The sequence below is a fragment of the Crinia signifera genome, chromosome 6, assembly GCF_055691185.1.
Source record: "Crinia signifera chromosome 6, ASM5569118v1, whole genome shotgun sequence".
NCBI classification, from domain to species: Eukaryota; Metazoa; Chordata; class Amphibia; order Anura; family Myobatrachidae; genus Crinia; species Crinia signifera.
The window spans coordinates 31,019,326-31,038,186 of NC_139222.1; the positions used below are offsets into that span (position 1 = coordinate 31,019,326).

The 18,861-nt window shown below is 49.7% G+C and overlaps 1 protein-coding gene across 3 annotated transcripts; it reads right to left on the bottom strand.

Annotated features, from left to right (window-relative positions):
• Positions 1-375: 375 nt before the first annotated feature.
• Positions 376-13,272, bottom strand: LOC146007485 (ornithine decarboxylase antizyme 3-like). Of its 3 annotated transcripts, XM_083145875.1 has the most exons (7): positions 13,209-13,272; positions 8,132-8,601; positions 6,388-6,491; positions 2,294-2,412; positions 1,298-1,467; positions 690-775; positions 376-551 (listed from the first exon to the last, which is right to left on the bottom strand). In XM_083145875.1, exons 2-7 carry the CDS (start codon positions 8,224-8,226, stop codon positions 400-402), a joined length of 726 nt encoding a protein of 241 aa, XP_083002001.1. In that variant the 5' UTR covers positions 8,227-8,601; positions 13,209-13,272; the 3' UTR covers positions 376-399. The 3 variants fall into 3 exon arrangements, with proteins under 3 accessions (XP_083002001.1, XP_083002003.1, XP_083002002.1); XM_083145877.1 differs by lacking the exon at positions 13,209-13,272 and having other exon boundaries at positions 8,447-8,601; XM_083145876.1 differs by lacking the exons at positions 8,132-8,601; positions 13,209-13,272 and adding an exon at positions 6,632-6,739.
• Between the last annotated feature and the right edge of the window lie 5,589 nt (positions 13,273-18,861).

Genomic DNA, 18,861 nt, shown 5'->3' on the forward strand with positions numbered 1-18,861 from the left:
GCTGGCTATCCTCTTCTGAGGTGTCTGATGCGAGTGTGGCAGAGCCTCTTACCCTCTGAGGCAGTGGCGTGTCTGCGCGCGTCTGGTGTCTCTTCTCCGACGCCGACGCCATCTTGGATGCCGCTGTGTCTTTCCCTTTGTGTGACCGGGGTTTGTAGCTCGGCATCCCCTTTAGCGGGGATCTTCTGTGCTGCTCCGGTGCCTCGGGGAGGGTATCGTGCGTTGCTGGTTGTTTCTGGAGGCTGAAATTAGCCGTGGGGAGATGTCGGGCCGGATCGGCAGCGGAGCTCGCGGTCAGGGCTTCCTCACATTCCCTAGCCGGAACCGGAAGTCATCTATATTTTCTTGTTATTAAATGCTTCTGTTAACGCCAGGTTCTGGTTGATTGTGGTTTATTGATTATCGTTTTACTGACACATCTTTGTCCATGTCTGTCGCCAGTCTGTCAATGGTATACACCAAGAAGATGTGCTCAGCGCAGCTCGGAAGGAAGGGCTGATTGGGCCGCACTACTTCAAACCCCAGGTAGCTGAATGCCCGGAGCAGTTGACCTGTGAACAAAGGCACAGGGACAGTTACGCGGCAGTCACTTTATCACCCCATCACTATGCCCTGCCAGTCTGCCACCCACACGCCCCTGCCCTCTGACCCCCAGGATTAGATTGGTCACAGCCGGATCCCAGACTTACCTCTGTCTTTCTGCTTTTTGGGGATACCGACAAGAACCCAAATTACGTCCATCTTCCGTTCCACAAACTCCAGTGTGGCGGTGAGACTGGTGGGGGAGAGAAGCCAAGGGTGGTTATAAAACATCCAATGAAATGTTGGTAGATGTATACATGATATCTGTGGAGACTGGTCTCTGTACATGACATGGACGAGGGGCTCTGTACACGTCTGGTGTGTAGGGGAAGGTGGTCTGTGGGCACATCCTACATGTGTGTAGGGGAAGGTGGTCCGTGGGCCTGTCTGTGAGCAGGGAGGCAGCCTCTGATATGTGCAATGGCCTGGTTGTCTGAAGTTTCCCCCCCCCCTGAACCCTCGCCCCACCTGGTTGTCTGGAGCATCCCCCCCCCCCCACACCTGGGCCCTTATCTCACTTGGTTGGCTGGAGCTTCCCCCCCCCACCTGGGCCCTTGCGTCACCTGGTTGTCTGAAGCTCCCACCAAGAACCCTCACCTCTCCTGGTTGTCTGAAGCTCCCACCAAGAACCCTCACCTCTCCTGGTTGTTTTAAGCTCCCCCCGGGCCCTCGCCTCTCCTGGTTGTCTGAAGCTCCCACCCCCCAGAACTCTCACCTCTCCTGGTTGGCGTGCGCCCAGAGAATGGTTGCAGAGTCCAGCATCAGGTGGCGGTGTGTCAGCAGTCCGTGCCAGCTGACCATGTCCTGTCCCCGGTTATACTGGAATTCCAGAAAGGCTGGTGCTGCGGAAAGGGATGAGTCTGCGAGCACCGAGAGGTTCCCAGCCTGTGGGGACAGCATCAGTGTTTATAGGTAACTATCCTCTATTACCGTGATGTTCCGGGTAGTGAGGGAGCTTGGAGGGTCTCTTCTAGTAATATCCGCCTGCACCCCCTGGCAATCAGCAGGTGCCGCTGTACTTCCCCTAGTTCCTCACTAGTAGCACTGGATTGTGATATGGATCACACACTGCTTCGTTACATGTAACCAGAGGGGCCACAGAGAGGAATACTGACCCATACATCCTCCACTATCTTACTGTCTGCCCAGGACCCATCCTTTCATATGGAAACGTTGTGCCTTCTGTAGCAGCCACACGTCACATAATAGGGTGGCACAGCTGGTCCCTGGCTTCTAAGTGAGAGGACGCTCACATCTACACATCGAGTAATGGCACCGACCAGGCCCTGAGGACGGAGCGGAATCCCCAGAGACAACAATGTAACACTTATGAGCCTGTCTACCTACGGGTCCCTGATGGGGTGGGCACACCATTGGCAGGATGACATCTGCGGTACCCAGGCAGCCCATGCGGAGGTCAGAGCCATCTTATTCACACTACAGGAGCCATGGTTCCGTGGTGTAATAGAGATGGCATTCGTGCATCTGCTCATTGTCTCCGCATATCCCACAGGCTTCCCAGTGGCTGCTGTGTGTACCCTACGTGTCCATAACAATGTCACATTGTATACCTATCACCTTGCAGCATACGCTGTGTACAGATTTATCAGACATTGCGTCAAATGTGCTCTATGGTTGCAGCGCTGGGTGTACCCCCTTATCCCCAAGGCAGAGCACCCCACCATTAGCCACAGAGGCCCAGGTTCCTTACCGCGTACAGCTGTGTGAGATGCGACTGTCTGGTCTCCACTCTCTGGTGCTGGCGCCTCAACTCATGAATGCCAGGGGCAGCACTGGGCAGCACACACTGCAGGTGCCACAGACGACATGCTGTAGGGAGACAGGAAGGGAAGGCGGTGGTCATGCGAATGGTGCTGCAGAGCTAGCACTCTTCCTGAGTCCTACAGGAATTATAAAGCTGTATCTGGGCCTCGGGGTGCAGTAATTGGGGATTCAAGCACTTAGAAAGGGTTTATACGCACTGTTACCCTAGCATAGTAATATACCCGGTGCTGTACCAGTCACATGCTTATTGCAGTCAGCATAGGGGTACGTGGTGTGGAAATACCACAGTACTCTGTCAGTGGGTCCCCTACTGGGTTACGTGGCACCTGGGGTGGTGGGACACGTGCAGGGGTGACCTGGGGTAGTACCAGGTACAAATTATCTATAGACAATGTAATAGACAAAACCAGCGCTGGTGCCTGCCAGTCATTATCTATGTGGCCAAACAGAAGCGAGTCCTGACCCTTAACGGAGGTGTCACGTTCAGTCACCTGTTCTCAAACATTGATCTCCTTAAACACTGGACTGTAATGTATTGGAGTGAGCAACATCACAGGGGCCTGTGCAGACGAGGAACACGCCTACCAATGTGACGACGGATGTGATGTCAGCCATCATAACCCTCCCCCAAGTGGTGCAGACATGCCTGCATGTGCCAGACCAATCCCACACCACTGTTACCGCCCCCATCACAACATATATATAGTGGTCACAGCAAGACTCCAGACAAGGTGCCCATACACGGTACACTTGCCGGCTGCGATGAGATGCGCGCTCCCATCTCACAGCTCAGAAAGTGCTGCACATACTATTTGTACAAGATCTCATCTCATTGTATAACGTATGTGATACCATCTAGTCCAAATTGCATACAATTATTGTACCGTGTATGAGCACCTTTAGTGTGGAAATCACTGAATAGCGATATCTGCACCTGCCCTTGCATCCAGCCATACACACACACACACACATATTCCAAATGATCCGGCACTCCCAAACTTATGGGGTTCAGCTGCCTGGGTGCCCTTGTTAGAAATACACAAAGGAAGTGTGAACCCTTTTGCCTGACGACGGGGCTACGTGCTCCGAAACGTTGCAAATAAATGAAGTACTATTTATCCAGTCCTTGGAGTGCCGTGTGGTTGTGAGTGTTCCCCCCAGCAAGGGATCTACCCCCATCCAGCTTCATATATATATATATATATATATATACATATACATATAGAGAGAGAGAGAGAGTCACCATACGCAGTAGCAGAGTTACATGGGGCATTGCAGATCACTGACACAGGTATATTGCGCAGTGTGGTGTATTGAGGCTGAAAGTACAATAACACAGGTGTATCGCACCTGATGAAAGGCTGTATGTATACCCTTACCTGTAGAACCAGTGTTGGGCAGGTAGTACAGAGAGGCGCTTGTGGGGAAAACTGGTGCTTTGAGCACAGAGTACAAAGATATTAATCCTTGTTCTAAGCCCAGCTGTCTGATACTTGTGATGTCATCACTGACCTCATCACAATCTGCCCTCTATGACATCACAAGCTGCACACTTGCATTCTAGAACCTGACAGCCAGACAATCAGTTGGAACAGACAGGCAGACAGGACAGTCATGTGTAGGTAAGCTGTGCTGACCAATATTTTCTTTTATTGGCAGTTACCACCAAAATCATGGTCCGAAGAAGGTAAGTGATACTTTTTCTAAATCCCCCTCTCAAGGATCAGCACTTTTTTGGCTTGAAAAAAAAAAAAAAGAACAAATTTAACAAAAAATAAGTGAAAAGAGACAAAAAAGAAATGAAAAAATATATATATATATAATTTAAAAAAAGAAAAAGAAAATATAAGAGAAAAGAAAAGCCGTTTTAAATTGAGAGGGAGGGGGATCCAAAAATTCCATTGTTGTGATTCAGTTGATATTTCTGTGGTAAGATGGTAGCTAAGTCACATAGTTTTTCCATATATTTTGGGAGTTCCCTTTGTGAGGTCAGTGATGACATCACAAGTATCAGACAGCTGGGCTTAGAACAAGGATTAATATCTTTATACTCTGTGCTCAAAGCACCAGTTTTCCCCACAAGCGCCTCTCTGTACTACCTGCCCAACACTGGTTCTACAGGTAAGGGTATACATACAGCCCTTCATCAGGTGCGATACACCTGTGTTATTGTACACCTGTGTTAATGATCAGTGGTGCACTGATCATTAGACTTCCACAGGTTCATATGTTTAGCATTAGATAATGAATGACTTCCATACAGAGCAGCAATTCCCACTCTCCGGCCCATACACACTATTACATTATTTCCAATATGGCTTTTTGGAATGATAATCTGCTGAAACAAATGACAAGCAACCATTCCTCCCAACAGCTGGAAAATGGACAGAAACAGTCATCTACAAACATTGGGGCAGATGTATTAACCCTTAACAAGAGATGAATGTAAGTGTGATAAGGAGAGATAAACGTCCAGCCAATCACCTGCCAACTGCCATGTTACAGCCTGTGTTTGTAAAAAGTCAGGTAGGAGCTGATTGGCTGGACGTTTATCTCTCCTTATCACACTTGAGTGTATCCCTGGTTAAGGCTTAATACATCTGCCCCTGTGTGTTAGTCATTTATTTATTATTTACAGTTTCTAATATAGCGCAAACGGACAAAAAAATAGTCATATACACAAATTGGTAACACACAGGGGCAGATGTATTAAGCCTTAACCAGGGATACACTCAAGTGTGATAAGGAGAGATAAACGTCCAGCCAATCAGCTCCTACCTGACTTTTTACAAACACAGGCTGTAACATGGCAGTTGGCAGGTGATTGGCTGGACGTTTATCTCTCCTTATCACACTTACATTCATCTCTTGTTAAGGGTTAATACATCTGCCCCTGTGTGTTACCAATTTGTGTATATGACTATTTTTTTGTCCGTTTGCGCTATATTAGAAACTGTAAATAATAAATAAATGACTATTTGCTCCTAAACATGTCACACATATTCTGCAGCGCTTTAGAGAATATTTAAACACTCACCTCAGTCCCTGCCCCAGTGGAGCTTACACTATATTCCCTACCACATGTACACACAGACATTCTAGGGTTAATTTTGTTAGGAGCCAAATAACCTACCAGTATATTTTTGGATTGTGGGAGGAAACCCACCCAAGTATGGGGAGCATATACAAACTCTGCACAGTTTGAGCCATGATGGGAATTGAACCCATGACCTCAGTGCTGTGAGGCAGTAATGCTAACTGTTACACCATCTGTACTGCCCCCCCCCCCGTACTGTCTTGTCATTTGCTCCAAAAATATCTAGAGACTGACAATCCATCAAGCTAGATTATGATTCTTCCAATATGTACATCCCAAAACACAGGCTTCCAGAAATTAACCACAAATATTAAGAATCCCCAATGGTCTCAAGAGGACCATAGCAGGAGTCTGGGAACTGCTACCATTCCCCCTCCCATAGTTTTTTTTTAGGGCTGCGCTACTGCCACTATATTGTAGGTCCCTGGGCTACTACCATTGTGAGACTGTGGTAGCCCATTGTAGTCTATGTGCTATAGACTGCACCACCTGCGAGGCAGTGCTAACCAGGCCTGCGCAGACTCCCCACCATCCAGCTGCGTCATGTGCCGGTTTTCAGCGCCCCTGTAGCGAGATCTATACCACTGTTGGTGTCATATTACAGTGTGATCCTACTCTTCAGATAACATTGTCCATGCAATCTTACGGCTATAGCTCCTCTATCCCCAGGACTCACCGGGGGCATATCCCAGCCTCCTATCAGTCACAGTATTCATTAGGACAACTATCCTTAATCTCATGTGAAAAAAGACAATGGGATGCCTATTATCAACACATCTTTAAAAGCTCTACTGCTTAAGAACTGGATGGACAAGGACCATCCTAGGTTACGTGGGCTGCAAGCACTGGAACATCACCACTACAGGCCTGGGAATCTGTCCGAGCCTGAACTTCCAGTATTACCCCAATGGGAACAGCCTTACCATTCATTATCTGGAACAGGAATGGCAGCCTCTCCTCTGTGGATACAGTGGAGCTGAAGGGTATCCACGTTGGCTGGATGGCTTTGCTGCTCACATTACCATGTCTGTAGGAAGAATCAGTCTCATTACTATGTAGTATAATATGGAGAGAAGGGACCCACAACATTACATCTACTGCAGAGAAACCCATCACTTGATGTTGAGTGGTGAGACCATTATCAGTAGTCCAATTATCTGTACTTACAGGAATGCTCAGGTGACCTTATGGGAGATTACCAAGTAGCAGCTGAGCTGCCACATTCAGATCTAATGATCCATTAGTCCTCCATAAGTTCTCTCCAGGGCCTGGCCACTACACAGAGTCAGATAATGATGTCACAACACTAAAGGAGATTATGTTCTGCTACAAATCAGGAGTTAGATGACTTTAAAACTTAGTAATGTTGGTACAAACCTGAGATCCCATCTCAGTGGTAAATGCCTTCCATAGCCCACCTACCCCGCCATCATGTATGGGGCTTGGTGCTCAAAGGGAGGGTAGGATAAGGTGTACAGTCCCATAACAGGGTTATGAGCCCCTCAAACCAATTATTTAGTGTCTTACGTCTAGAAACCTACAATCAACACCCCGACACAGCCAGTCTTGGGTGCTCTGCAGTTACACGTGACCCAATGGGACAATGCCTGGGTCTGCATTGGGCCAAACAGGACACACTTCCTATAGACATCCAGATTACCCCATCAACTGTAGGAAGCATCCTAACCTTGGGTAGTAGCACTGGATGGACACTACGGCACCAGTACTCCGAGTAATGGGAGAGCTTATGCTGGAAGTGTATATAGGGGAAGAGCAGTGTATATTAGGGGAGGCAGTGTATATTAGGGGAACAGGGAGGCAGTGTATATTGGTGGTAGGGGAGCAGGGAGGCAGCGTATATTGGGGGAGTGGAGCGAGAAGGCAGCGTATATTGGGGGAGGGGAGCAGGGAGGCAGCGTATATTGGGGGAGGGGAGCGAGAAGGCAGCGTATATTGGGGGGAGGGGAGCAGGGAGGCCGGGTATATTGTGGGGAGGGGAGCAGGGAGGCAGCGTATATTGGGGGGAGGGGAGCAGGGAGGCAGCGTATATTGGGGGGAGGGGAGCAGGGAGGCAGCGTATATCGGGGGAGGGGAGCAGGGAGGCAGCGTATATCAGGGGAGGGGAGCAGGTAGGCAGTGTATATCGGGGGAGGGGAGCGAGAAGGCAGTGTATATTGGGGGGGGGGGGGGAATGAGGCAGTGTATATTGGGGGAGGGGAGCAGGGAGGCAGTGTATATTGGGGGGAGGGGAGCAGGGAGGCAGCGTATATCGGGGGAGGGGAGCAGGGAGGCAGCGTATATCAGGGGAGGGGAGCAGGTAGGCAGTGTATATCGGGGGAGGGGAGCGAGAAGGCAGTGTATATTGGGGGGGGGGGGGGCAATGAGGCAGTGTATATTGGGGGAGGGGAGCAGGGAGGCAGTGTATATTGGGGGAGGGGAGCAGGGAGGCAGTGTATATTGGGGGAGGGGAGCAGGTAGGCAGTGTATATTGGGGGAGAGCAGTGTAAATAGGGGGAGGTAGGCAGTGTATATTGGGAGCAAGAAGCTTCTATCATGTGTTTTATTTCTCCTGTGTTGGCACAACTTGGGTGGGTGGGTGGCCGGTTATGCTCCGGGGCATCTAGAGTTGGTTTTCTTCTATATATTGTGACCTACATGCTGACTAACCTTCCCGCCAGCCTGTGGTTCCTCCTCCACCTCATCATCCACCTCATCATCCTCCACCTGCACAGCCTCCGTGGAGCTGAGCCTTGTGTCTTCATCCTGTGAGGACAGCAGTGTCTACTCCCCACGTGGCTGCTTCTATTATATGAAGGATGAAGTGTCTACCAGCTCCTCAGGGGACGTCATCATAAGCTCAGACAGTGAGGATGAGGCAGGCCAAGCGCAGCCGGAGGCCAGGAAGAGGCTGAACGACTCTGGTATGAGGTTTGACTGCTGTCCCACTTTCATGTACTAAAGCCAGGTGAAGGGAGCACTCACATGAGGGTCCGACGTCTTTGGAGTCCTTTGTTGGTGGCAGCTTCATTTCACTACTGTACAAGCCTGTTGGTGGGTCACTGGTCAGGGCTGATGAGAAATGTGTGGCAGGAGATTGGGTGACTTGTTCCCTTGCCAGAGTCACTGGACAGACAAAACTGGATGGAGTGGGGATCAGCTAGAGAAGTGTGGCAGCTTGTAGTCTGTATACTCCCTCCTCCCCTCTGCCACACCTGGGTAATTACACCGCTGTCTCTCCTCCTCTGCCCCTCTGCCAGACCTGGGTAATTACACCGCTGTCTCTCCTCCTCCTCCCCTCTGCCACACCTGGGTAATTACACCGCTGTCTCTCCTCCTCCTCCCCTCTGCCACAGCAGGGTAATTACACTGCTGTTTCCCCTCCTCCCCCCTGCCACACCTGTGTAATTACACCACTGTCTCTCCTCCCCCCTGCCACACCTGGGTAATTACACCGCTGTCTCTCCTCCTCCCCCCTGACACCTGCGTAATTACACCTCAATCTCTCCTCCTCCTGCCACACCTGGGTAATTACACCGCTCTCTCCCCTCCTCCTGCCGCACCTGGGTAATTACACCGCTCTCTCCCCTCCTCCTGCCGCACCTGGGTAATTACACCACTGTCTCCCCTCCTCCTGCCACACCTGGCTAATTACACCGCTCTCTCCCCTCCTCCTGCCGCACCTGGGTAATTACACCGCTGTCTCCCCTCCTCCTCCTGCCACACGTGGGTAACTACACCACTGTCTCCCCTCCTCCTGCCACACTTGGGTAATTACACCGCTGTCTCCCCTCCTCCTCCTGCCAAACCTGGGTAAATATACCGCACTACTTGTGTATTCTCACGGCGCCCACGATAATTAGTCGAATGATTTTTCATTGTATCGCATGCCATACATCTGTTACATGCCGCCGTCCGGGATCTGCTGCACCCAGACGGACAGCGGTTGTGGCTCAGAGGCTGGAGGCGGGGGGCGTTGCTGGGCAGCGTCCCAAGCCTCGCTCTGAGGATGGGCGTCGGGGCGATATAGATCAACAAAAAAATTCTGATATGTCGGGCCTTAAATTTGCTACATAATCTCCCCAGGAAAAAAAGTCCTGACATATCTGAATAAATTACATATAGAAATAGTTTGCCTGCAAGAAACTCATTTATCAGAAAAAGAAATAGGAAAGTTAAATATGATGAAGAGAAAGGTAGTGGCAACTGCTCCTTTTAACTCAAAAGCAAGAGGGGTAGCAATATTAATCGCCTCACATTTACATTATGATCTTAATGCTGTAACCATTGATAAAGGAGAGACATGTGAGACATGTGAGACATGTGAGACATGTTACACCATCTGCCCCAGGAAGTCAGTGATCCAGGAGCATGTAGGTTCTGGGACTCCTAGTGAACGGAGTTTTGGCTCCAGGATGTGAGGGATGATAATGTTGAATGCCAAGCTGAAATCAACAAATAGTATCCTTGCAAATGATCCGGCACTCCCAAACTTATGGGGTTCAGCTGCCTGGGTGCCCTTGTTAGAAATACACAAAGGAAGTGTGAACCCTTTTGCCTGACGACGGGGCTACGTGCTCCGAAACGTTGCAAATAAATGAAGTACTATTTATCCAGTCCTTGGAGTGCCGTGTGGTTGTGAGTGTTCCCCCCAGCAAGGGATCTACCCCCATCCAGCTTCATATATATATATATATATATATATATATATATCTCCTATATATTTGGCTACATCTGTCACTCAAAGTGGGTCTCTGTGTCTATAACGCTCTGTTCCTGGACTTTCCTCTTAATGTGTGATTGCCTTCATCTGTGCTGAACACCTTTCTGAGAAATTATCCTGTTTAAAACAGGTGATGGCAATCATACATTAAGGGGAAGTCTAGAAACAGAGCATTGTGTCCTTCCTGGAGAGGGTCATGTTGGGAGGTATGTGATAGAGAACCAGCCCAGTGAGCCCACAGACAGTGCCAGACACCCACTGACTTCCCATGTTGCCCAGCACTGCTACTCCACAGCCACCAGGTGAGCGCCCCCCTCCCGCGATTTGCGGCAAAACCTCCCCCCCCGCGCGCCCCTCCCGCGATTCGCGGCAAAACACCCGCTCCCCCGCGACCCCCCCTACCGCGATTCGCTGCAAAAAGAACCCCCCCCCACGACCCCTCCTGCAATTCGCGGCATAACCACCACCCCGCGACCCCCCCCCTCCCGCGAATCGCGGCAAACCCTCCCCCGTGACACCCCCCCCCCGATTTGCGGGAAAAACACCCCCCCCCTGCGACCTCCCTCCCGCGATTCGCGGCAAAAAGAACCCCCCCCGCGACCCCCCCTTGCACGATTGGCGGCACCCCCCTTGCGACCCCCCTCCCGCGATTCGCGGCACCCCCCCCCCCCGCAATTCGCAGCAGCCCCAGGATTAAATGGCACATGCAAAACACTGACATGGCTATGGTCGACAATGAAAAAGGTTGACATGAGTTTTTTAAGATTTATTTTTAATTTTTTTATATTCATTGTCATGTGTCGACATGGACACCAATGAAGTGGCACACTTATGTCAACATTTACATGTGTTGACCTTTCTGTGTTGATTTTTTCTTGTGGCGATTCGCGTCACACCCCCCGCAACCCCCCCTCCCGCGATTCGCGGCACCCCCCGTGACCCCCCACCTCCCGCAATTCGCGGCAACCCCCCACCGGAACCCCTGTGAACCCCGCCCTCCCGCGATTCGCGGCACCCACCCCCGCGACCCCCCTCCCGCAATTCGCGGCACCCCCCCCCGTGATTCGCGGCAGCTCCAGAATTAAATTGCACATGGAAAACACTGACATGGCTATGGTCGACAATGAAAAAGGTTGACATGAGTTTTTGAAGTTTTTTTGTCATTTTTTGAATATTTTCATATTCATTCTCATGTGTCGACATGGACACCAATGAAGTGCCACACTTATGTCAACATTTACATGTGTTGATTTTTCTGTGTTGATTTTTTCTTGTGGCGATTCGCGTCACACCCCCCGCAACCCCCCCTCCGGCGATTCGCGGCACCCCGGCACCCCCCCCGCGACCCCCCCCCTCCCGCAATTCGCGGCAACCCCCCACCGGAACCCCATGAACCCCGCTCTCCCGCGATTCGCGGCACCCACCCCCCGCAAACCCCCCCCCCCTCCCGCAAATCGCGGCACCCCCCGCAATTCACGGCATAACCACCACCCCGCGACCCCCCCTCCCGCGAATCGCGGCAAACCCTCCCCCGTGACCCCCCAGATTCGCGGAAAAAACACCCCCCCGCAACCTCCCTCCCGCGATTCGCGGCAAAAAGAACCCCCCCGCGACCCACCCTTGCACGATTGGCGGCACCCCCCCTGCGACCCCCCCCCCCGCAATTCTCAGCAGCCCCCGCGATTCGCGGCAGCCCCAGGATTTAATGGCACATGCAAAACACTGGCACGGCTATGGTCGACAATGAAAAAGGTTGACATGAGTTTTTGAAGATTTATTTCATTTTTTGAATGTTTTCATATTCATTGTCATGTGTCAACATGGACACCGATGAAGTGGCATACTTATGTCAACATTTACATGTGTTGACATTTCTGTGTTGATTTTTTCTTGTGGCGATTCGCGTCACACCCCCCGCAACCCCCCCTCCCGCGATTCGCGGCACCCCCCGTGACCCCCCACCTCCCGCAATTCGCGGCAACCCCCCACCGGAACCCCTGTGAACCCCGCCCTCCCGCGATTCGCGGCACCCAACCCCGCGACCCCCCCCTCCCGCAATTCGCGGCACCCCCGTGATTCGCGGCAGCTCCAGAATTAAATTGCACATGAAAAACACTGACATGGCTATGGTCGACAATGAAAAAGGTTGACATGAGTTTTTGAAGTTTTTTTTTTTCATTTTTTGAATATTTTCATATTCATTCTCATGTGTCGACATGGACACCAATGAAGTGCCACACTTATGTCAACATTTACATGTGTTGATTTTTCTGTGTTGATTTTTTCTTGTGGCGATTCGCGTCACACCCCCCCCACCCCCCCCCGTAACCCCCACTCCCGCGATTCACGGCACACACACACCCCCCGCGATTCTCGGCACCCCACCCCGTGACCCCCCCTCCCGTGATTCACGGCACACCCCCCGCGACCCCCCCTACCATGATTCGCCGCAACCCCCGCCCCCGTAACCCTCCTCCCGCGATTTGCGGCAACCCACCCCGCGACCCCCTCCCACGATTCTCTGCAATCCCTCCCCTCCCGCGATTCGCAGCATCCACCCCCCCACAACCCCCCCTCCTGCAATTCGCGGCACCCCCGCGACCCCCCCTCCTGCAATTCGCGGCACCCTCCGCGACCCCCCCTCCCGCGATTCGCGGACACCTAAGTTGCAATACAGGGCATCTTTCATACAATTCTAACCATATTTCTCATATACAAACGTTCACAAATTAAGGGGGCGCAGCCCCTTACGACGGTGTGAAGAGCGCCCGTAGGGCGCGATGAATCACCTAGTGTATATATATATATATATATATATATATATATATATATATATATATATATATATAGATAGAGAGAGAGAGAGAGAGAGAGAGAGAGAGAGTCACCATACGCAGTAGCAGAGTTACATGGGGCATTGCAGATCACTGACACAGGTATATTGCGCTGTGTGGTGTATTGAGGTTGAAAGTACAATAACACAGGTGTATCACACCTGATGAAGGGCTGTATGTATACCCTTACCTGTAGAACCAGTGTTGGGCAGGTAGTACAGAGAGGCGATTGTGGGGAAAACTGGTGCTTTGAGCACAGAGTACAAAGATATTAATCCTTGTTCTAAGCCCAACTGTCTGATACTTGTGATGTCATCACTGACCTCATCACAATCTGCCCTCTATGACATCACAAGCTGCACACTTGCATTCTAGAACCTGACAGCCAGACAATCAGTTGGAACAGACAGGCAGACAGGACAGTCATGTGTAGGTAAGCTGTGCTGACCAATATTTTCTTTTATTGGCAGTTACCACCAAAATCATGGTCCGAAGAAGGTAAGTGATACTTTTTCTAAATCCCCCTCTCAAGGATCAGCACTTTTTTGGCTTGAAAAAAAAAAAAAAAAAAGAACAAATTTAATAAAAAATAAGTGAAAAGAGACAAAAAAGAAATGAAAAAAATAAAAATATATATAATTTAAAAAAAGAAAATATAAGAGAAAAGAAAAGCCGTTTTAAATTGAGAGGGAGGGGGATCCAAAAATTCCATTGTTGTGATTCAGTTGATATTTCTGTGGTAAGATGGTAGCTAAGTCACATAGTTTTTCCATATATTTTGGGAGTTCCCTTTGTGAGGTCAGTGATGACATCACAAGTATCAGACAGCTGGGCTTAGAACAAGGATTAATATCTTTGTACTCTGTGCTCAAAGCACCAGTTTTCCCCACAAGCGCCTCTCTGTACTACCTGCCCAACACTGGTTCTACAGGTAAGGGTATACATACAGCCCTTCATCAGGTGCGATACACCTGTGTTATTGTACACCTGTGTTAATGATCAGTGGTGCACTGATCTTTAGACTTCCACAGGTTCATATGTTTAGCATTAGATAATGAATGACTTCCATACAGAGCAGCAATTCCCACTCTCCGGCCCATACACACTATTACATTATTTCCAATATGGCTTTTTGGAATGATAATCTGCTGAAACAAATGACAAGCAACCATTCCTCCCAACAGCTGGAAAATGGACAGAAACAGTCATCTACAAACATTGGAGCAGATGTATTAACCCTTAACAAGAGATGAATGTAAGTGTGATAAGGAGAGATAAACGTCCAGCCAATCACCTGCCAACTGCCATGTTACAGCCTGTGTTTGTAAAAAGTCAGGTAGGAGCTGATTGGCTGGACGTTTATCTCTCCTTATCACACTTGAGTGTATCCCTGGTTAAGGCTTAATACATCTGCCCCTGTGTGTTACCAATTTGTGTATATGACTATTTTTTTGTCCGTTTGACATGTTTAGGAGCAAATAGTCATTTATTTATTATTTACAGTTTCTTCTATAGCGCACACATATTCTGCAGCGCTTTAGAGAATATTTGAACACTCACCTCAGTCCCTGCCCCAGTGGAGCTTACACACTATATTCCCTACCACATGTACACACACAGACATTCTAGGGTTAATTTTGTTAGGAGCCAAATAACCTACCAGTATATTTTTGGATTGTGGGAGGAAACCCACCCAAGTATGGGGAGCATATACAAACTCTGCACAGTTTGAGCCATGATGGGAATTGAACCCATGACCTCAGTGCTGTGAGGCAGTAATGCTAACTGTTACACCATCTGTACTGCCCCCCCCCCCCCCCCGTACTGTCTTGTCATTTGCTCCAAAAATATCTAGACTGACAAACCATCAAGCTAGATTATGATTCTTCCAATATGTACATCCCCAAAACACAGGCTTCCAGAAATTAACCACAAATATTAAGAATCCCCAATGGTCTCAAGAGGACCATAGCAGGAGTCTGGGAACTGCTACCATTCCCCCTCCCATAGTTTTTTTTTAGGGCTGCGCTACTGCCACTAAATTGTAGGTCCCTGGGCTACTACCATTGTGAGACTGTGGTAGCCCATTGTAGTCTATGTGCTATAGACTGCACCACCTGCGAGGCAGTGCTAACCAGGCCTGCACAGACTCCCCACCATCCAGCTGCGTCATGTGGCGGTTTTCAGTGCCCCTGTAGCGAGATCTATACCACTGTTGGTGTCATATTACAGTGTGATCCTACTCTTCAGATAACATTGTCCATGCAATTGTCCATGCAATCTTACGGCTATAGCCCCTCTATCCCCAGGACTCTAACCATCTCCCAGATCCCACCACTGGACCACCCACTGTCACACATTAAGCCACTTTGAAACATGACCCATTCTTGGTCCTCAGGGCTGAGTGACAACCAGTAGTACAGGAGGATGAAGGCTGCATGTCTGGTACTAGAGATAGGATGCTAGAGACTGGGACCCGATGGTGAGATTGAACCTTTAGTGGTTCTGTACTGGTGGCATTGTGACACAGAGTCCGTATTAATCTGAGCACTGAGAGGAAGCCTAAATACATCCCTTACCAGTAGCAGAGGTTACACTAAGAATCAGAATCATCTTTATTGGCCAGGTATACTTGCGTATGCTTGGAATTTTTTGTGGTAACAGTGCAGCATCAATCAGGGGTGGGAAGAGAGGCATAAACATACATCACATACATTTCACATGTATCTAGAAAAGTTCGAGTTAGTATTTGGTATGTTCAATACGGTTTAGTTGGTGGACAGCTATTGGGAAGAAGCCTTTTGTAGTTCTTGTCGTCTTTGCTGGGATGGACCTAAAACGTCTGCCTGACGGAAGGGGTTCAAACAGGTTGTGGCCAGGGTGTAGCTTGTCCGCCAAGATCTTTCCTGCACGCTTATTGACCTTGGCTAGGTATAGTTCTTGGACAGTGGGGAGCTCCGACATTGCAGCTGTGTGAGACCACAGTGCAGAACACCAGTATGATGGAGGAGAATCTTATTATACAAGCTCACCCCAGACACCACAAGGAGTTCAAGACCATATTTATTAGTTACACAGCAGATTGTTTCTTATAGTTTGTGTTCTGCGTCAGTATATGCCATATCCATAGATGCCAAGCTTCCGCTTCCCACCCGCTGCCAGGACAGGAAGCTATTCCATAATGTACAGGGGGGCGAGAGTTGCTGTGTGGGTCTTCTCCAGAGACAGCTGGACTGTAGAGACAGAAGCAGAGTGTTAGACCTCCCCTGACCAATACACCCGTCTACTGCACATGGTCTGAGGCCCACCTGGGGCATAAGCTACAGAACCACAGTGCAGTCCTGTGGAAGCCACCATTACCAGAGCCACGACTGTAGGGGACAATGCTCTGAGGCAGGATGTTACCTAATATTACATCCATCTCTCAGTATCCCTGCTATGCACTAAAGCTAATTCACAGATGATAAGTGGCCACTACCAGTTCCCAGATCCTGGCAGAGACTACAGAAGAATCACAATAGCCAGATCCTGCAGGGACAGAATTTATCTATCTAATCCCAAAAGAAAGGTAAAAAACATTAGGCCAATATTACAATATATATATAGCAATATCAATGTGAGCACATTTAGGGCCTTATTCAGATCTGATCAAAGTACAATATTTTTCCAAAAATGGGTAAAAGCATGTGCATTGCCGTTGGGGCATATGTAACATGTATAGATTTATATTGGTGTTTTGTTTCTGTGCAGGGTAAATGCTGACTGCATTATTTTTAATCCAAAATTAGATGGCATTTCCAAAACACTCAAATCAGATCTGAATAAGGGAATTAATGTTAATTTTTAAAACCAGTGATAAAATTAAAATACAGTGGTGTGTGTCTAGTGCCAGACAGGATAATGGGCCTTATTCAGATCAATATGGTACTGCGTGCATTCACACGCAGTACCAATGATGGTCGTCTGCGGGTATCTGCGCATGTGCAGGCGTATAATGCGGGGGGGGGTCGGAGATGGGCGGGGGCATGGGCGTTCCCATGAGAACGCTGGGCGTTCTCATGGTAATGAGGCAGTGATGCGGGTGTAGGGGGCGGGTAGCTGACATCTATCATTACCCGAGCCATGCGAATTGATGTCTATGCAAAACATAAATTCGCAGCTGATCGGACAAAGACTCAGTTTAAGGGGGGTGGGGGGCGCTTTCGCCGGGCGGGGTTTGGTGGACTCGCAAGGCTGCGAATTCGCAGTCTTGCGAATAAACCACCCATCTGTAAGGGACTATCACAAAGAAGAACACTGCCTGAAAGATTGGTCAGCTGACGTACCATATATGCGTGTAGAAATTTGGGACAAGAACCATAAAGTATTAATGCACAAGTTAAGCAGGCCTATGCAATATTTTTGTGTAATTTACTTTCTCTTTTGCAGCTCATACATTACAGAAGAAATGAAGTATATGAAATACATGATGCCAAAAAATGACATGTGAGACTGGTGGGACATGTGAGACTGGTGGGACATGTGAGACTGGTGGGACATGTGAGACTGGTGGGACATGTGAGACTGGTGGGACATGTGAGACTGGTGGGACATGTGAGACTGGTGGGACATGTGAGACTGGTGGGACATGTGAGACTGGTGGGACATGTGAGACTGGTGGGACATGTGAGACTGGTGGGACATGTGAGACTGGTGGGACATGTGAGACTGGTGGGACATGTGAGACTGGTGGGACATGTGAGACTGGTGGGACATGTGAGACTGGTGGGACATGTGAGACTGGTGGGACATGTGAGACTGGTGGGACATGTGAGACTGGTGGGACATGTGAGACTGGTGGGACATGTGAGACTGGTGGGACATGTGAGACTGGTGGGACATGTGAGACTGGTGGGACATGTGAGACTGGTGGGACATGTGAGACTGGTGGGACATGTGAGACTGGTGGGACATGTGAGACTGGTGGGACATGTGAGACTGGTGGGACATGTGAGACTGGTGGGACATGTGAGACTGGTGGGACATGTGAGACTGGTGGGACATGTGAGACTGGTGGGACATGTGAGACTGGTGGGACATGTGAGACTGGTGGGACATGTGAGACTGGTGGGACATGTGAGACTGGTGGGACATGTGAGACTGGTGGGACATGTGAGACTGGTGGGACATGTGAGACTGGTGGGACATGTGAGACTGGTGGGACATGTGAGACTGGTGGGACATGTGAGACTGGTGGGACATGTGAGACTGGTGGGACATGTGAGACTGGTGGGACATGTGAGACTGGTGGGACATGTGAGACTGGTGGGACATGTGAGACTGGTGGGACATGTGAGACTGGTGGGACATGTGAGACTGGTGGGACATGTGAGACTGGTGGGACATGTGAGACTGGTGGGACATGTGAGACTGGTGGGACATGTGAGACTGGTGGGACATGTGAGACTGGTGGGACATGTGAGACTGGTGGGACATGTGAGACTGGTGGGACATGTGAGACTGGTGGGACATGTGAGACTGGTGGGACATGTGAGACTGGTGGGACATGTGAGACTGGTGGGACATGTGAGACTGGTGGGACATGTGAGACTGGTGGGACATGTGAGACTGGTGGGACATGTGAGACTGGTGGGACATGTGAGACTGGTGGGACATGTGAGACTGGTGGGACATGTGAGACTGGTGGGACATGTGAGACTGGTGGGACATGTGAGACTGGTGGGACATGTGAGACTGGTGGGACATGTGAGACTGGTGGGACATGTGAGACTGGTGGGACATGTGAGACTGGTGGGACATGTGAGACTGGTGGGACATGTGAGACTGGTGGGACATGTGAGACT